Source organism: Mytilus edulis, chromosome 11, assembly GCF_963676685.1.
Source record: "Mytilus edulis chromosome 11, xbMytEdul2.2, whole genome shotgun sequence".
Lineage (NCBI taxonomy): Eukaryota > Metazoa > Mollusca > Bivalvia > Mytilida > Mytilidae > Mytilus > Mytilus edulis.
This window is the reverse complement of record NC_092354.1, coordinates 49,009,892-49,024,301: the sequence shown is the minus strand read 5'-3', so window position 1 is coordinate 49,024,301 and position 14,410 is coordinate 49,009,892. Positions and strand designations below refer to the sequence as shown.

Sequence of the window (14,410 nt, the reverse complement as noted above, 5' to 3'; positions counted from 1 at the left end):
ATATAATATTCAAAAGGACAACATTACATGACAGGACAACAATACAAATAAGTGGGAGAACATATAGGACAGAGAAACAAACGAATAATAGATAACAAAAGTCAGAATATAAACCCTTTTCACGTTGAAAAAGACCTTAAAATAGAAGTAGAATAAACAAGTTTTCGATCAGGATGTCGGTCCTTTTTTTCGAGAACTTACTCTTACAAAATGTTGTCAATTATGTTTAAAGAAAGCTTTTCCATTGTTAGTGTTAAGACAATAACAATAAAGACCAAGGAGTAAACAAAGACTCATAAAACCAAAAGATAAATCATTCGAAACTTTGCATTTTTCAATATTTAAGTTTATATCCTTAAATCATTCTATATTGCAAGTTTTTATTTTTTAAATTACAAGAAAATGTACTTTCCTGCAATGGATACCTGCACAATTAAAGGGATGTTGTATGCTTAATTTGATATGACGTATTTAACTCAAGAAAACGATGAAAATAAATAACGTTCTCGTAGCATATGTTACATTTACCTAGCATATTATCATCGTATATCTTATTAAGATTTGTAGGTTAACTCGTCAATGACAAAAAAAGGAAAATCGAGAAAAGATGTCCAAAATTATTACATTTAACAAGCCCAGTAGTAGGCACTTCGGTATTGACATGAATAGCAATTATATGGTCATTTTAAAAAATTTACTGTTTGCAAAAGTATGAATTATTCAAAACACTAAGGATTTTCTTATCCCAGGCATAGATAACTTTAGCCATATTTGGCTCAGCATTTTGGAATTTTGGTTCTCAATGCTCTTCAACTTCATACTTATTTTGCTTTCAAACGTGTTTAATCTGAGCGTCACTGTTGAGTCTTATGTAGACGAAACGCGCGTCTGGCGTATCAAATTATAAGTCAGGGACCTTTGATAACTATTTACGCCCCTCTCTTTTTTTTTTGGATTAAAATATAGTAAGCTCGCATAATATTATCAAAAACCTTGCTTTCACTCTGGATCCACCCCTGTAATGCTAAAAACACTGTAAATATTCAAACGCAAAAACAAATTTGTCCAAAAAGCCATTCAAGTCAAATTACATTTTCCAAATATAAAAATGAATATAATAAGAATAGGTAAGATTTGTTGTTTTTTCTCAGCCCTCTTCCTTTAATCTCGATCAATATAAAGTAACAATATGTACATGAAAGAACGTTCTAAAGATAGCGCTACAGGAAAAACACAAAACTCTAACATAACGGTATAATAAAAGAACTAGTACAAGTGCAGCGAACCTTAAACAAACAACATGATATCGTTTACAAAATATCCTCGTTCACTGAATACAATATCAAAGTGCTTATCTTGTTTGTAAAGAAATAAAAAAAAAAAAAAATACCGAACTCCAAGGAAAATTCAAAACGGAAATTCCCTTAACAATGGTATTATCATACACCAAACACATCAAACGAATTCAAAACAACTGTCATATTCCTACTTTTATAGCTAGGTGAACCTCTCACTTGTCCAAGAAAAATTAAAAAGGATTTTTATGGACAAAAAAATAATATAACAGAAATACTAAACTCCGATGAAAGTCAAAACGGAAAGTCCGTAATATTATGGTTAAATCAAATGTCATATTCCTGACTTGAAAGCATGGATCTCTAACATAACGGTATAATAGAAACGCAAGAACAAGTACACAAATCTTGACCAAACAGCATGATGGTGTTTAGCAAAATATTCTCAGACATTGAATGCAAGATCAAGGTTCCTATCCTGTAAGTAATAATTCATGCCGTTCTCCACTCTAAAATCTGTGTTTGTCTTTCATAAAAGATTTCATCGTCGCGTTTGTAACATTTCAAGAACTTATTTTCGTATGAAATGTTTGGGTTTTTTAACTCATAAAAATATTATTCCTTCCAAAGTCTATTTATGTATACCCGAAAAATCATAAAACCAATAATTCCACGTAATCAAATGCTAAACAAAAACTCTTCAAAAAGAAGCTAGAATATTGACATAAGGACAATTTCCCCTAGCAAAATTAGACTCAAACATGTAAATATTAAGCTCTGATATTTTCGAAACTGTACCTAAACTAGTCCTTTTACATTGAAAAGAAGCGCACTTGTATAGAACAAACAATAATACTCAAATGTTCCTATGTTCTCCTCTTATATTTATGCGTTTCCCTCAGTTTTAGTTTGTTACCCCGATTTTGTTTTTTGTCCATGGATTTATGGCTTTGAACAGCGGTATACTACTGTTGCCTTTATTTAAGTCTATCTTGCATTGTCTTAATGTAAAATATATTTCTGTTAAAAATGGAAAACCTTTATAGAAATAAACTGGAGATGTGGTATCCTTCAAAATAAGAAATCACCCAACAAAAATACTCATCTATAGAGAACGGTATAAGTTTTTCCTCGAATACATAACGTTTACCTTTCCGTTTTTACTGAAATTTGTAAAGTATTGAAAATAGTTTTACGTTCAAACATAATTTAATATCAAACGTTAAAACGGTTATTTAGATCGTTTAGTATCCCAACTTTTAGCCGAAAAGAGAAACCTACTGTCATTTAGCCAATCTAAAATCCAACTAAAAAATTAGATTTTCATTCAGTAACTCCGCAAGTATGTAACTTCAAATTGTTTCTGAAACTATTGAGCTGTCGCCATATTTCTATCACGTGACAGTCACTTCAAGCTTCTTAGTGATTACAAACGTCTTTTGGATGTTTAAGCAATAATTACCGGTCCTTAAAAACATATCGGATAAAGGTTTACATTAAACATAAGATTTGTGGAGATAAGTATTTTTGTTTCTGGATATATTAACAATTTTACACTAGGATGTACAAATCCTAAATATACGCTTAATAATGATTATGCATAAATTTGACATAGCTTTAGATCCAACTGTTGCAAAATAAGCAGCAAATATGAAAAAGGGTACAACTGGGTTACATTACTACACCAAATGTTCAAGATATTAAAATAAATTTTGAAACAATCTTTAAAAAATATCTAAATTTTTTAAACAATAATTTTTGGAATGTTTTTCAAAAAGCAACACTTAAATATAAAAAACAATCATAAAAATCGTAAATATTGTAATAAATTAACCCAATTAGAACCCCAAAAGGTCTTCTCCTGACGTCGCAAATTTCGCGGACAATCGTAAAAGCAACGGAAGGAGAGCAGTATATAAACCCCGGTGAGAGTGTTCAACAACGTAACAGGGATTCACTTGTCAGTAATCAACATGGTCTACAAACTCCTGACCGTGTGTCTTGTAGCATCTCTTCTAGAGATTTGCTTAGCTGGTAAGTATAAATTACATCAAAATTCAGCAGTCTTAGAAAACAGTCGACTTTAAAGAATTTCAACTTGTCTTTTAAACAATTTATTAATTTAACAAAAAAAAAAGCTTTTCATACTTAGAAACATTATAAAAATTTAGAAATAAATCAAAGTCTGCTTTAACTTTACTTTAAGTATTTCAACTTGTCTTTTAAACAATTTAATAGTTTAACAAAAAAACAAGCTTTTCATACTTAGAAATATTAAAAAAAATCAGAAATAAATCAAAGTCTGCTTTAACTTTACTTTAAGTATTTCAACTTGTCTTTTAGACAATTTAATAGTTTAACAAAAGAACTAGCTTTTCATACTTAGAATATTTTTTCAAAATTACAAAAAGAATCAACGCCTGCTTTAAATTTATTTGTTTAACAAAAACAAAACAAATCCAAAGTCTTTTTTAAGTATTTCAACCCGTCTTTGATAATGTAACAAAAAACGAGCTTTTAATACTTGTAAAATTTTCTAACAATAAGAAATGAATTAACAGATATAATTCTTTAAAAACAAAGTCTGCTTTAAGAATTTCGACTTGTCTTTTATAGTTTAACAAAATCATCAAAATCAAATTTTACTTTTAAGTATTCCTGTCATTTATTAGTAAACAAAGAGATAGTTTTACATACTTAAAGCATTTAAATCATTAAGAAAACATAAATCACCGGATATCATTCTCTGAAACCGAAGTCTTATTCAAGTACTGTCTTTCATTAAAATGATTATTGAATAATACAAATAACTTTTCATACTATAAACATTTAAAACCAACAGGAATTCCAAATGCTTGATGGCAGGACTTGTATTCAGCAATGTATTTCTAAACTTTTATTTTCTAAAAGTTGAACAATTTTCTTAATCTAAAATTACTTACAACGCTTTAAGACTGGTCTTCATATTATTTTGCACTACAGAGTGTCAAAAATTAGATAATTCGAAAATATTTGGTAAACTATATATGTGATATATCTATTTTCAAACATAAAATGAAAATGTTGAAAGGAATGGAAAGAAATGATAGACATTCAAACTTCTTTTTATAAGTTCTTGAAACATTTCTGATAATATATATATAACAGGGTTTTCTTGTTGCAAATAGTTTCTACTTATTATATTAGTAAGAATAAAGTTTGCCATCAACTGTTTGTACTGAATCTAATTTTGTGATTATATTTGTAAAATAACGATTTGATTGGGTAATGGTTAACAAATATTAAGGATTTGATTGGGTAATGGTTTACGTACATTGAAGATCTGATTGGCTAACGATTAACCTATGCCAATGATTTTATTGGCTAATGATTAACCTAAATCATTAATCAGATTTGATACAATTTTACAGAAATTGAGGGTTTCGATTAGATTATTATTTTACATGCCTTGAAGATTAAATAAAAAAAAAATTTAATGGGCAATTAACATGGTATTGTTTAGGTAAAACAATTACAGCATTGGACATCTGAATGGATAAAAAAAAGTTCTATAATAAGAGCCTGATTGGATAAAAATGATTAAAAACATAGAAGCTCTCTTATCTTAGATCGTAAACAAGTTATTGTTCTGTTTCAGACTATAACGGCAACAAACAGTATGGCGGCAGATACGGCAACAGATACGGTAATAATATATTCTCTCGCATTGCCTACCAAACATTCCACACTTAGTTCAAAAGCAGTCATTCAAACACGGGTTAAATGGATACATGTATTTGATTTTTACAATTTAGCAAGTAATTCAGCTCATTTATTTAGTTATCATTGGAACATGGAACGATTTTTAAAATTTGATATAAATAACATACTATTAAGAATATCTTGTTTTCAAATTTTGACAAATTGAACCCTTTAAATCTTACATCAACCGGAAGTACACGCATCCTTCACGCAACTTTACAGATAGCGATAGCTACATTCACCGTTAACTATAACTAATCAGTTGAATCGTTAATATTATACCACGTGAAACTTGATAAAATCTACCGTGTTTAGGTAAATATATTGTATTAATTAAATATTTTCAGGAAACGGTTTAGGAGGCGGTAATGGTGGTGCAGGAGCCGTAGCCCATGCCCATGCCCATGCCCATGCCAGTGCCGGAGCAAACGGAAGAGCAAGAGCACATGCACGAGCCTTGGCCCATGCACATGCCGGTGGTGGCGCTGCACATGGACACCCAGGATGTAAGTTTTTCATTACACATAACCTCTTCGGAATGCCTCATTGTTTTACTTAAGTTTTTGATAAATGACCACAACTTCATATCTTCTCTTGTTTTTCTAATTAAATGAAAATAAACGATTGTGCACTTTAAGACACTAGACTATAATCTAGGATAGCCTGGATGGGGATGTACAGGGTAGAAACTAATGGATCTAAAAAAAAAATAGAGGATAATGGGGTGCTATAAAGAATTTACATTAAATAAACGAGCACAGTAAAGGATAGAGAATACCGTGGGATCCCAAAAAATAAAAAAAATAAAGAAAATGTGGATACCAAATCATACGGATTAAAGAGAAATATAGGGTACCAAAAGATAAAGAATAGAGCACAATGGGGTGCCAAAATATAAATAATAACGAAAATTTGAGTACCAAAACATAAGGCATGAAGACAATAGTGTGCCACAACATGTTATCTCTGTTCTATTTACTACTATACTAGCTTATATAAAGAATGCAACTCGGTAGAGATTTATACCCTGCACGAAATAAATATATAAATTCTTACATTTCTTTATTTCAGTCCCAGTTGGTGGTAGCGCAAGCGCAGCCGCACGAGCAGCAGCACGAGCATCAGCAGGAGGATTAGGTTTGTATAACACACGAACATTGTTGGTTGGAATCTACCAATCACATTCCAGTTCATAGGTTTCAAACTGTCCCACTCGATTCAAAACTTCTAAAAACAGAAATCTCCCTAATATTTGCTAATTTCGAACTTGAATAATCAAAAGAACACTTTTCCTTTTTTCATTATGAAATTTCTTTATTGCTTGAATCCTATTAATGATTACTTAAAATATATAAATTCCACTTTCTCTAAAGACTATGTATTATAGTTTGGAATTCATCATAAATTATATTCAATGGAGATATAATACTTTTATAAAATGCTTTAATTGTTCCGCCGAACAATACTTTTTTATCTCCCTTGGTGGTTATCTCTTTTGATGGTTATCTTCCTTGATGTTACAGGTGGATTCGGATCAGCAGCAGCCAATGCAGCAGCAGCAGCAAGAGCAGGAGCAGGATTTGGTGGATTCGGTGGATTAGGAGGATTCGGAGGACTCGGAGGAGTTGGCGGTCCAGGTCAACCAGGCGGTCCAGGTGGTCCAGGAGGTCCAGGAGGTCCAGGCGGTCCAGGTATGCCAGGCGGTCCAGGAGGCCCATCAGGTCCAGGTACCGGAGGTCCAGGTCAACCAGGTGGTCCAGGAGGTCCAGGCGGTCCAGGCGGTCCAGGCGGTCCAGGTATGCCAGGCGGTCCAGGAGGTCCAGGTGGACCAGGTATGCCAGGTGGCCCAGGAGGACCAGGAGGACCAGGAGGTGCAGGAGGAATCCCAGGTACTTTGGATTTTAATGCTTAATTGATTAATAACTCGATTCCCCACAGATGTCAAAAGCACCAAAGTGAAATTTAAACTTGATATTAACGAATATAAAATACGAAGATTACTGTTTCTATCTGATTGAAATAACATTAAAGAATACTTCAAGAAAGGATAACTTGTCATCAGCATCTTTTTCGATATCTATTCTTTTGAGGGGGAAAACAATAATATAAAGTAAAGTAATGTTTTATCAAGTTAACTTTGTGCATAAAAATGACACATATATGTGTTCTGGGATTTATGAATTGGGAGATAACTCTTTCAATTTTAAATTTAGGCATGACCGGACCAGCAGGACCACCAGGCCCAGCCGGACCACAAGGACCAGAAGGTAATTTATTATTTGGTAAACAAAAGACAAGATCAGTTTAAATGGATTAATTTTAATTGAGATTCAATTCTGATTTCTCGGTTATTTTTCCTATTAACGATTTCTCGCTTATTTCTGATTGATTTAATTATTAATACCATTCAAAAATGTTTAGAAACTATGTTTTTTTTAACAAATTACCAAGAAGTAAGATTATGAAAAGTTTAGCTGTATTAAAGCCACAAAAACAATATTAGACAAGAACCAAAAGAACTATTTGTGTTAAATCATACCTGAACAATTCTCTTCTTTTTTTAGGCGAACAAGGACCACGAGGACGAACCCCAGCAGGAACACCAGGCCCACCAGGCAATCCAGGAGAACCAGGTGAGCTATCTTAATACAGAATGATATAAATCACAAAGTAAATTGGGGAATACAATGCATCTTCATAATTTTAATTTTGACATTCTTGTCATTGGGAAAAGCACCCAACTCTATAAATTAGTGTTTCAATTTCAGTAAGAACGCGAAATCATCTTTATCAGTATCATTTGAAAAAAATATTTGAAAATGTCTCAAAAAATAGTGCAATAATTGAACTATATTTATAATTATACTGATGTTTCCTCCCACAGGACAAGGAGGAGCACCAGGCGCACCAGGAGCACCAGGACATGCCGGTAAACACGGAACCGCAGGAGCAGCAGGCAAAGCAGGACGTCCAGGACCAAGAGGACAAGCAGGAGCATCAGGATCATCAGGCCAACACGGAGCATCAGGTAAAATAATGAGTACTCCCCCGATGTAGGGTGAACATCAATGAATCACCATTTCAGCGATACAAAAATTAACGAAGTCTTTATCATTTGTTTGGTTAAGGAAAATTCATTTAAATTTATACACAGGATGTCTGTAATTTCTATATTTGGAATAGATTTACCTACAAAGATCGATAACCTTTTGTGTATTACTAAATGTGAGAGATAAGCATAAGCATTATCCTAGTTTTCTATTTTACTTTCAAACATAACAGTCATTCCACCTATTTAAACGATAATATCACTATCAACTCATTTGCTATATCCAATAGGAGCACCAGGTCGTCCAGGTAACCCAGGATCCACCGGACGTCCAGGAGCAACCGGAGACCCAGGTCGTCCAGGAGCAACCGGAACAACAGGAAGACCAGGACCATCAGGAGCACCAGGAAACCCAGGAGCACCAGGTAAACAACACTAATTTTAATTGGTCAGTATTGCAAGCTGCAAGGTTTTCTTCTCAGATCACAATTCCAAAATAATATGACAACTTGTGGCATATGATGAGCTTTCGTTTAATTGGAACCTGAATTTTGTTCATACAACATTCGCATCTAACATATAAAGTAATGAATAAATAGCAAACAAATTAGTTATTTTTTTCTGCAATTCTCCTAATTTGCTTTAAAAAATTAATAGAAAGAATTAGCTTAAAAGCCATGAAGATTAATATAAATATCAGACAGTAGCAAGCTTACATAAACCTTTATTTATTGTATATTAACTGGTACCCATCTTTGTTTTCAGGAGCACTCGGAGCACCAGGACCACGAGGATCACCAGGATTTGTCGGACTTCCAGGACCAAGAGGATCCCCAGGAGAGCCAGGAAACCAAGGACCAATCGGAGGCCCAGGTATAAAAAACACCTTGTTCTATAAAATGGATTCACACTTACCATGTCAAGGAATATCTCATTCCGAAAATTTATCATGCACAATATCTATTTTCCGAATTTTTAAATTTTAAATCGTACTCTAATATGTTCGTTTTACTTTGTTAAATCTTTTGCAATCAATACCAATAGCAAATGCTTAATGCTTCTTTTGACCATCTGGTTATATTGTTTTTGTGAAATATAATTAAAACGGTCCATTTAAAATGTTTATATTATAAAAATAGTTATTTGTACAATACTCATCTTTGTTTTTTCTTCTTTTAAAGGATACCCAGGACCACGAGGACCACAAGGTAATAATAAATCACCAGTTTTAATTGGTTACATCAAAATCACAATTATAAATCGCCACTTTTGATTGGTTACGTCAATATCGCAATTATTTATCTCTAGTTTTAATTGGTTACGTCAATATCGCAATTATTAATCTCTAGTTTTAATCGGTTACGTCAAAATCGTAATAATAAATCGCTAAATTTGATTTATCAGCTCAAAATTGCAATAATAACGCTTGCAATAATTTAACAGTACTTATAATTTGCAACGAAGATTTGTATATTAATTTAGATACATACATTTCAAATCAATTATATACAAAATTTTATATTTTCGTAGGACCCGATGGCGCTATGGGACCACAAGGACCATGTGGAGATAGAGGGGCACCAGGAGTACCAGGCAAACAAGGACCAGTAGGAGGACAAGGACCAGCAGGACCACGAGGTATAAAATCATTTCGTAACAGCAATTATTTTGGACCCTTTTTTATTATTCATTTAACACAAGAAACATTATTATCGGTAAGCATTTATTGATAATCAGTTATTAAATCAAGCTAATCAGAAAAGCATTTAGAAAGCCCTGATTTTACAGGCTCGACACAATTTTTACAAGCCTGCAAGATTATACAAAATTCAAAACATTATAATGTACCTTTCTACTTTTAGGACCACGAGGAGATGAAGGACCAGTTGGACCAAAGGGCGAACCAGGAGCAAGAGGAGCTGATGGTAAACCAGGAGACAAAGGACCTGATGGAGAAACCGGACCACAAGGACCAGCTGGACCAAAGGGACAAGTAGGAGACCAAGGCAAACCAGGAGCAAAGGGTAGGGAGAACTTCTATAAAGTCTCGAATTATATTATTTGATTTAAATGTGTCATCCTTCCTATCAATAGTACACATTAAAAAATGTGCTTTCCATTTTACTACATGACACCGGGCATTTTGCTGTGTCTTAATTTAAATTTGTTTGAACAATTTAATGATTTTAACACTGGAATGTAGTTTTAACTTGTTTGGCTATTAGATCACTTTAATAATCTTTAACTCTATACTTAAACTATTTCTTCCTCCTTGTCAATAGGAGAAACCGGAGATCAAGGAGCACGAGGTGAAGCAGGAAAGGCCGGAGAACAAGGACCAGGAGGCATCCAAGGACCAAAGGGACCAGTAGGAGGACAAGGACCAGCAGGTACCATATTAAAGACAACCCCAATATTTTTTTCTTTGAATTTTTGTGAACTGTTCACAATTAATGATCAATAATAATAACATTTCAAAGAAAATAAGTAAATAATAGCTTTCCTATATATTTTAGAAATAGTACAGTAATAGCATTATTATATTAGTAAATATTTAAATAAATATATGATACTAGTATACATGTACATACACGGGGTGTGTCATCTTATTATTTATATTTTTAGGACCAGCCGGACCACTCGGACCACAAGGACCAATGGGTGAACGAGGACCACAAGGACCAACAGGATCAGAAGGACCAGTTGGTAAGACCCCAGTTTATAACTTAGTCTGGTGTTCATTCTCTTTATTTTGATAATATTATATTGATATATATAACTAAATCTTGATAATTGTTTACATTCATTATCAAATCTTTAAAATCGGAATTTTGTTCGTGTTTACGTCACAATTTAACCATCGTTGTTTTAACATTTATAAAACGCACTTTTATATCTACAATAGGAGCACCAGGACCAAAGGGATCAGTCGGAGACCAAGGAGCACAAGGAGACCAAGGAGCAACTGGCGCTGATGGCAAAAAGGGAGAACCAGGAGAGAGAGGACAACAAGGAGCAGCAGGACCAGTCGGCCGACCAGGACCAAGAGGAGATAGAGGAGCAAAGGGTATGTAGCACGGTTACAATCGCTTATATACTGCGATGATATTTTCAATAATGAAAGAGTCAAATGTATGATTATTTGATGAAATAACATTTAAAGAAATTTTATATAATTAATCTCAATAGAATTCAAACATTTAGTAACGTAAACCAGTCCAATTCCACCATTTTGTAACTTTAACCAATGAAACTCTACCTTTTTCCCCAACAGGAATCCAAGGAAGCCGAGGACGACCAGGTGGTATGGGTAGACGAGGAAACCGAGGATCCCAAGGAGCAGTAGGACCACGAGGAGAAACTGGCCCAGACGGTAACCAAGGACAACGTGGAGAACAAGGAGCACCAGGAGTTATCACCCTTGTCATTGAAGACCTCAGAACAGGTATTATTGACAGCCTTTGTTTTTCTTTCTTTCCAATTACCATGATTTAATATTGGCATTTGAAAATAAATATTTATTGGTTGTCTTGTTTTCTCTTAGAAACCGAGTTACATAATTTACATCTTCCTTTGTCATTAATTGTTTTACTTAACTTGTCTTATCTTTTGTGACAGCGTAAAGGGTCGACAGTTCTTCAAAGATTTATTTGCCACACTTAAACTTAAATGTTTTAATAATTATTCATTGTACTTTAATTTGATTAATGTTAAATTCGTTTTGTTAAATTGAGTATTCATGATTCTATTTTCTTTATTTTCAGCCGGAGTAGAAAGCGTAAGTAACAACTACTGCATAAAGCAATGACGTATTACTGATGTTGAAGTTATTCTAATTTTTCTAAAGACGCAGAATGCTACGTCATTTACTAGTTTTTGATATTCATGTGTTCCTTGATTAGAAGAATTTACTTATATACATACGTATATGATCTGTGAACGCATCTCTCACCTACAGTAGGAGGTCAAGTGCAGTCTACAAAATTTACAATTGTTTTCGTAAACGTCATAATTGATAAAGATTTCCGTAAAAAATGTATCTTACTACCAAAAAGTAGCAAATCCTTTCTAATAAAGAAATTATGGCTTGCCATGCTATATCGGATTTGCTCATTAGTGATGGTTGAAAGTTGATCTTATTAACTGCTATATATTTTAATGTGTAACCCTCTAATTTTAGCCCGTAGAAACCTTTGACGCAGGAGCAGGAACCGGTGGACCAGCACCAGGAGTAGGAGCAGCAGCAACAGCAGGAGCATTTGCAGGAGCAGGACCAGGAGGAGCTAATGCAGGAGGAAACGCAGCCGCAGGAGCAGGACCAGGAGTAGGACCAGGAGGACTCGGAGGACTAGGAGGACTTGGTGCAGGTAATTATATATACTCTCAACAGTTAAATTTTACTTATTTAAAAACAAATCGGCAGGCCTCGCGCTTCATATATTAAAATGTAAATGTGTCGAATGAAATATGATGAATCTATATATATCTCTATATATATCTCTCTATTAAAAGTTATCATGTAATGAAAATTAGTTAAATTGGTCGTGTAATAAAGAACTATTGTAAATTCCTAAACTACAATTTAATACCGCATTGTTGCATGCTTAATTACGTTTTAAATATGAATAAATTATATCTTGGCTATGCATTGTCTATAAATGTAAAATATTACTCAATTCAAATATCAAAATAAAAAGATGTGATATGATTGCCAAAGAATCAGCTCTCAATCATAGACCAAATGACGTAGATCTGAAGATAATTCATAGTAACGCATTTTCGAAAACCCTTAATTCATATTAACTATTTCTCACTTGTTTAGGTGGACTCGGAGGTGGACTCGGTGGTGGACTCGGAGGATTAGGAGGAGCAGGAGGTTTAGGTGGTGGACTCGGAGGATTAGGAGGAGCAGGAGGTGGACTCGGTGGTGGACTCGGAGGTTTAGGAGGTGGAGCAGGAGGAGCAGGAGCAGGAGGAAACGGTGGAGCAGGAGCAGGAGGAGCAGGAGGAAACGGTGGAGGATCAGCCGCAGCACGAGCAGCAGCACAAGCAGCAGCAGCAGCAGGAGGAAACGGTGGAGCAGCACAAGCAGCAGCACAAGCAGCAGCATCAGCAGCAGCAAATTCAGGACTTGGAGCAGGAGCAGCAAGAGCAGCAGCATCAGCAGCCGCTAGAGCAACCGTAGCAGGACATGGAAGTGGAACCGCCGCAGCAGCAGCCAACGCAGCCGCACAAGCACATGCAGCAACACGAGGACAAGGAGGATCACACGCACACGCTGCCGCCGCAGCTCACGCAGCCGCAAGTAGCGTAATCCATGGTGGTGACTATCACGGAAACGATGCCGGCTATCACAAACCAGGATATTAAGCTATTTGACAATAATAGACATTAAACTATTGTAAATTGAATATGTTACTTTATCAATAAAATCTGCAAGTGTTTCCATTATCTATTACTTATTGTTTCTCACTTACATATATGGATATTAAAATATACAAAAAGATACGAAATTTTAAAAGTAAAATTGATGTGAGGTATTATGCATCAATGATACAATTATCCAGATACTCAATAGAACTAGCTCAAGTTATTTTAAAGCACAGTGGAATAAAGGTCAGCATACGGTTTCAACAATTGACAATTGTCTATACTGCAACTATGTTCTTATGTGAGGTATTCATCAATTATATAGTTATCCAACTGCACAATAGAATTAAACTAAATTTATCTTTATCATTTAATGTGACTAAAGCACTGTGGGGTAAAGGTCAGCATACGGTTTCAACAATTGACAATTGTTTATACTGATGTAAAGTTCTGAAACAATATACGAATATTATCAATCAATTTAACATACTACTTAAATTGTTAATTAAAGCTTTTTGTTGGTTGGAGAAGATTTGAGGTCTATGATAGGATAGTATACAGCAGTAACCAAGCACAATACATAACAATAACAAGCCACAGTGATGGCAAATCACATAACACACCAAAGAACAACAATAACCACCAAAGTGTAAAATAATAACCAATCCCAGTAAACAACATTAACAAATGACAATAAAGAACAATACCCAATTTCAATAAACAACATTAACCCACCATAGTACTTAATAATAACCTATCAAAGTACACGACAATAACCATTGTTTACAACAATAACAATTCACAGTACACAACAATAACCTATCAAAGTACACGGCGATAACCAACCATTGTTAAGAACAATAACAATTCACAGAACACAACAATAACCATTCACAGAACACAACATTAACCATTTACAGAATACAACAATAACCATTCACAGAACACAACCATA

General features: G+C 34.2%; 1 protein-coding gene across 2 annotated transcripts; it reads left to right on the top strand.

The window, feature by feature from the left end:
• The first annotated feature begins 3,213 nt into the window (after positions 1-3,213).
• LOC139494717 (collagen alpha-1(III) chain-like) lies at positions 3,214-13,536 on the top strand. Of its 2 annotated transcripts, XM_071282912.1 has the most exons (21): positions 3,214-3,329; positions 4,933-4,980; positions 5,384-5,542; positions 6,108-6,173; positions 6,560-6,925; positions 7,250-7,303; positions 7,601-7,669; positions 7,921-8,064; positions 8,376-8,510; positions 8,851-8,958; positions 9,267-9,293; positions 9,616-9,723; positions 9,948-10,109; positions 10,368-10,475; positions 10,711-10,791; positions 10,991-11,152; positions 11,360-11,530; positions 11,850-11,863; positions 12,266-12,452; positions 12,908-12,919; positions 13,001-13,536. In XM_071282912.1, the coding sequence occupies exons 1-21, from the start codon at positions 3,269-3,271 to the stop codon at positions 13,453-13,455; spliced, it is 2,697 nt and encodes an 898-aa protein (XP_071139013.1). In that variant the 5' UTR covers positions 3,214-3,268; the 3' UTR covers positions 13,456-13,536. The 2 variants fall into 2 exon arrangements, with proteins under 2 accessions (XP_071139013.1, XP_071139012.1); XM_071282911.1 differs by having other exon boundaries at positions 12,908-13,536.
• The last annotated feature ends 874 nt before the right edge of the window (positions 13,537-14,410 follow it).

Coding starts and splice junctions, on each gene's coding strand:
- LOC139494717 (XM_071282911.1), top strand. CDS start 3,269: ATGGTCTACAAACTCCTGACCGTGTGTCTTGTAGCATCTCTTCTAGAG. Junction 9,724..9,947: donor AGGACCAGCAGGACCACGAG/GTATAAAATCAT, acceptor TTCTACTTTTAG/GACCACGAGGAGATGAAGGA. Junction 10,792..10,990: donor AGGATCAGAAGGACCAGTTG/GTAAGACCCCAG, acceptor TATCTACAATAG/GAGCACCAGGACCAAAGGGA.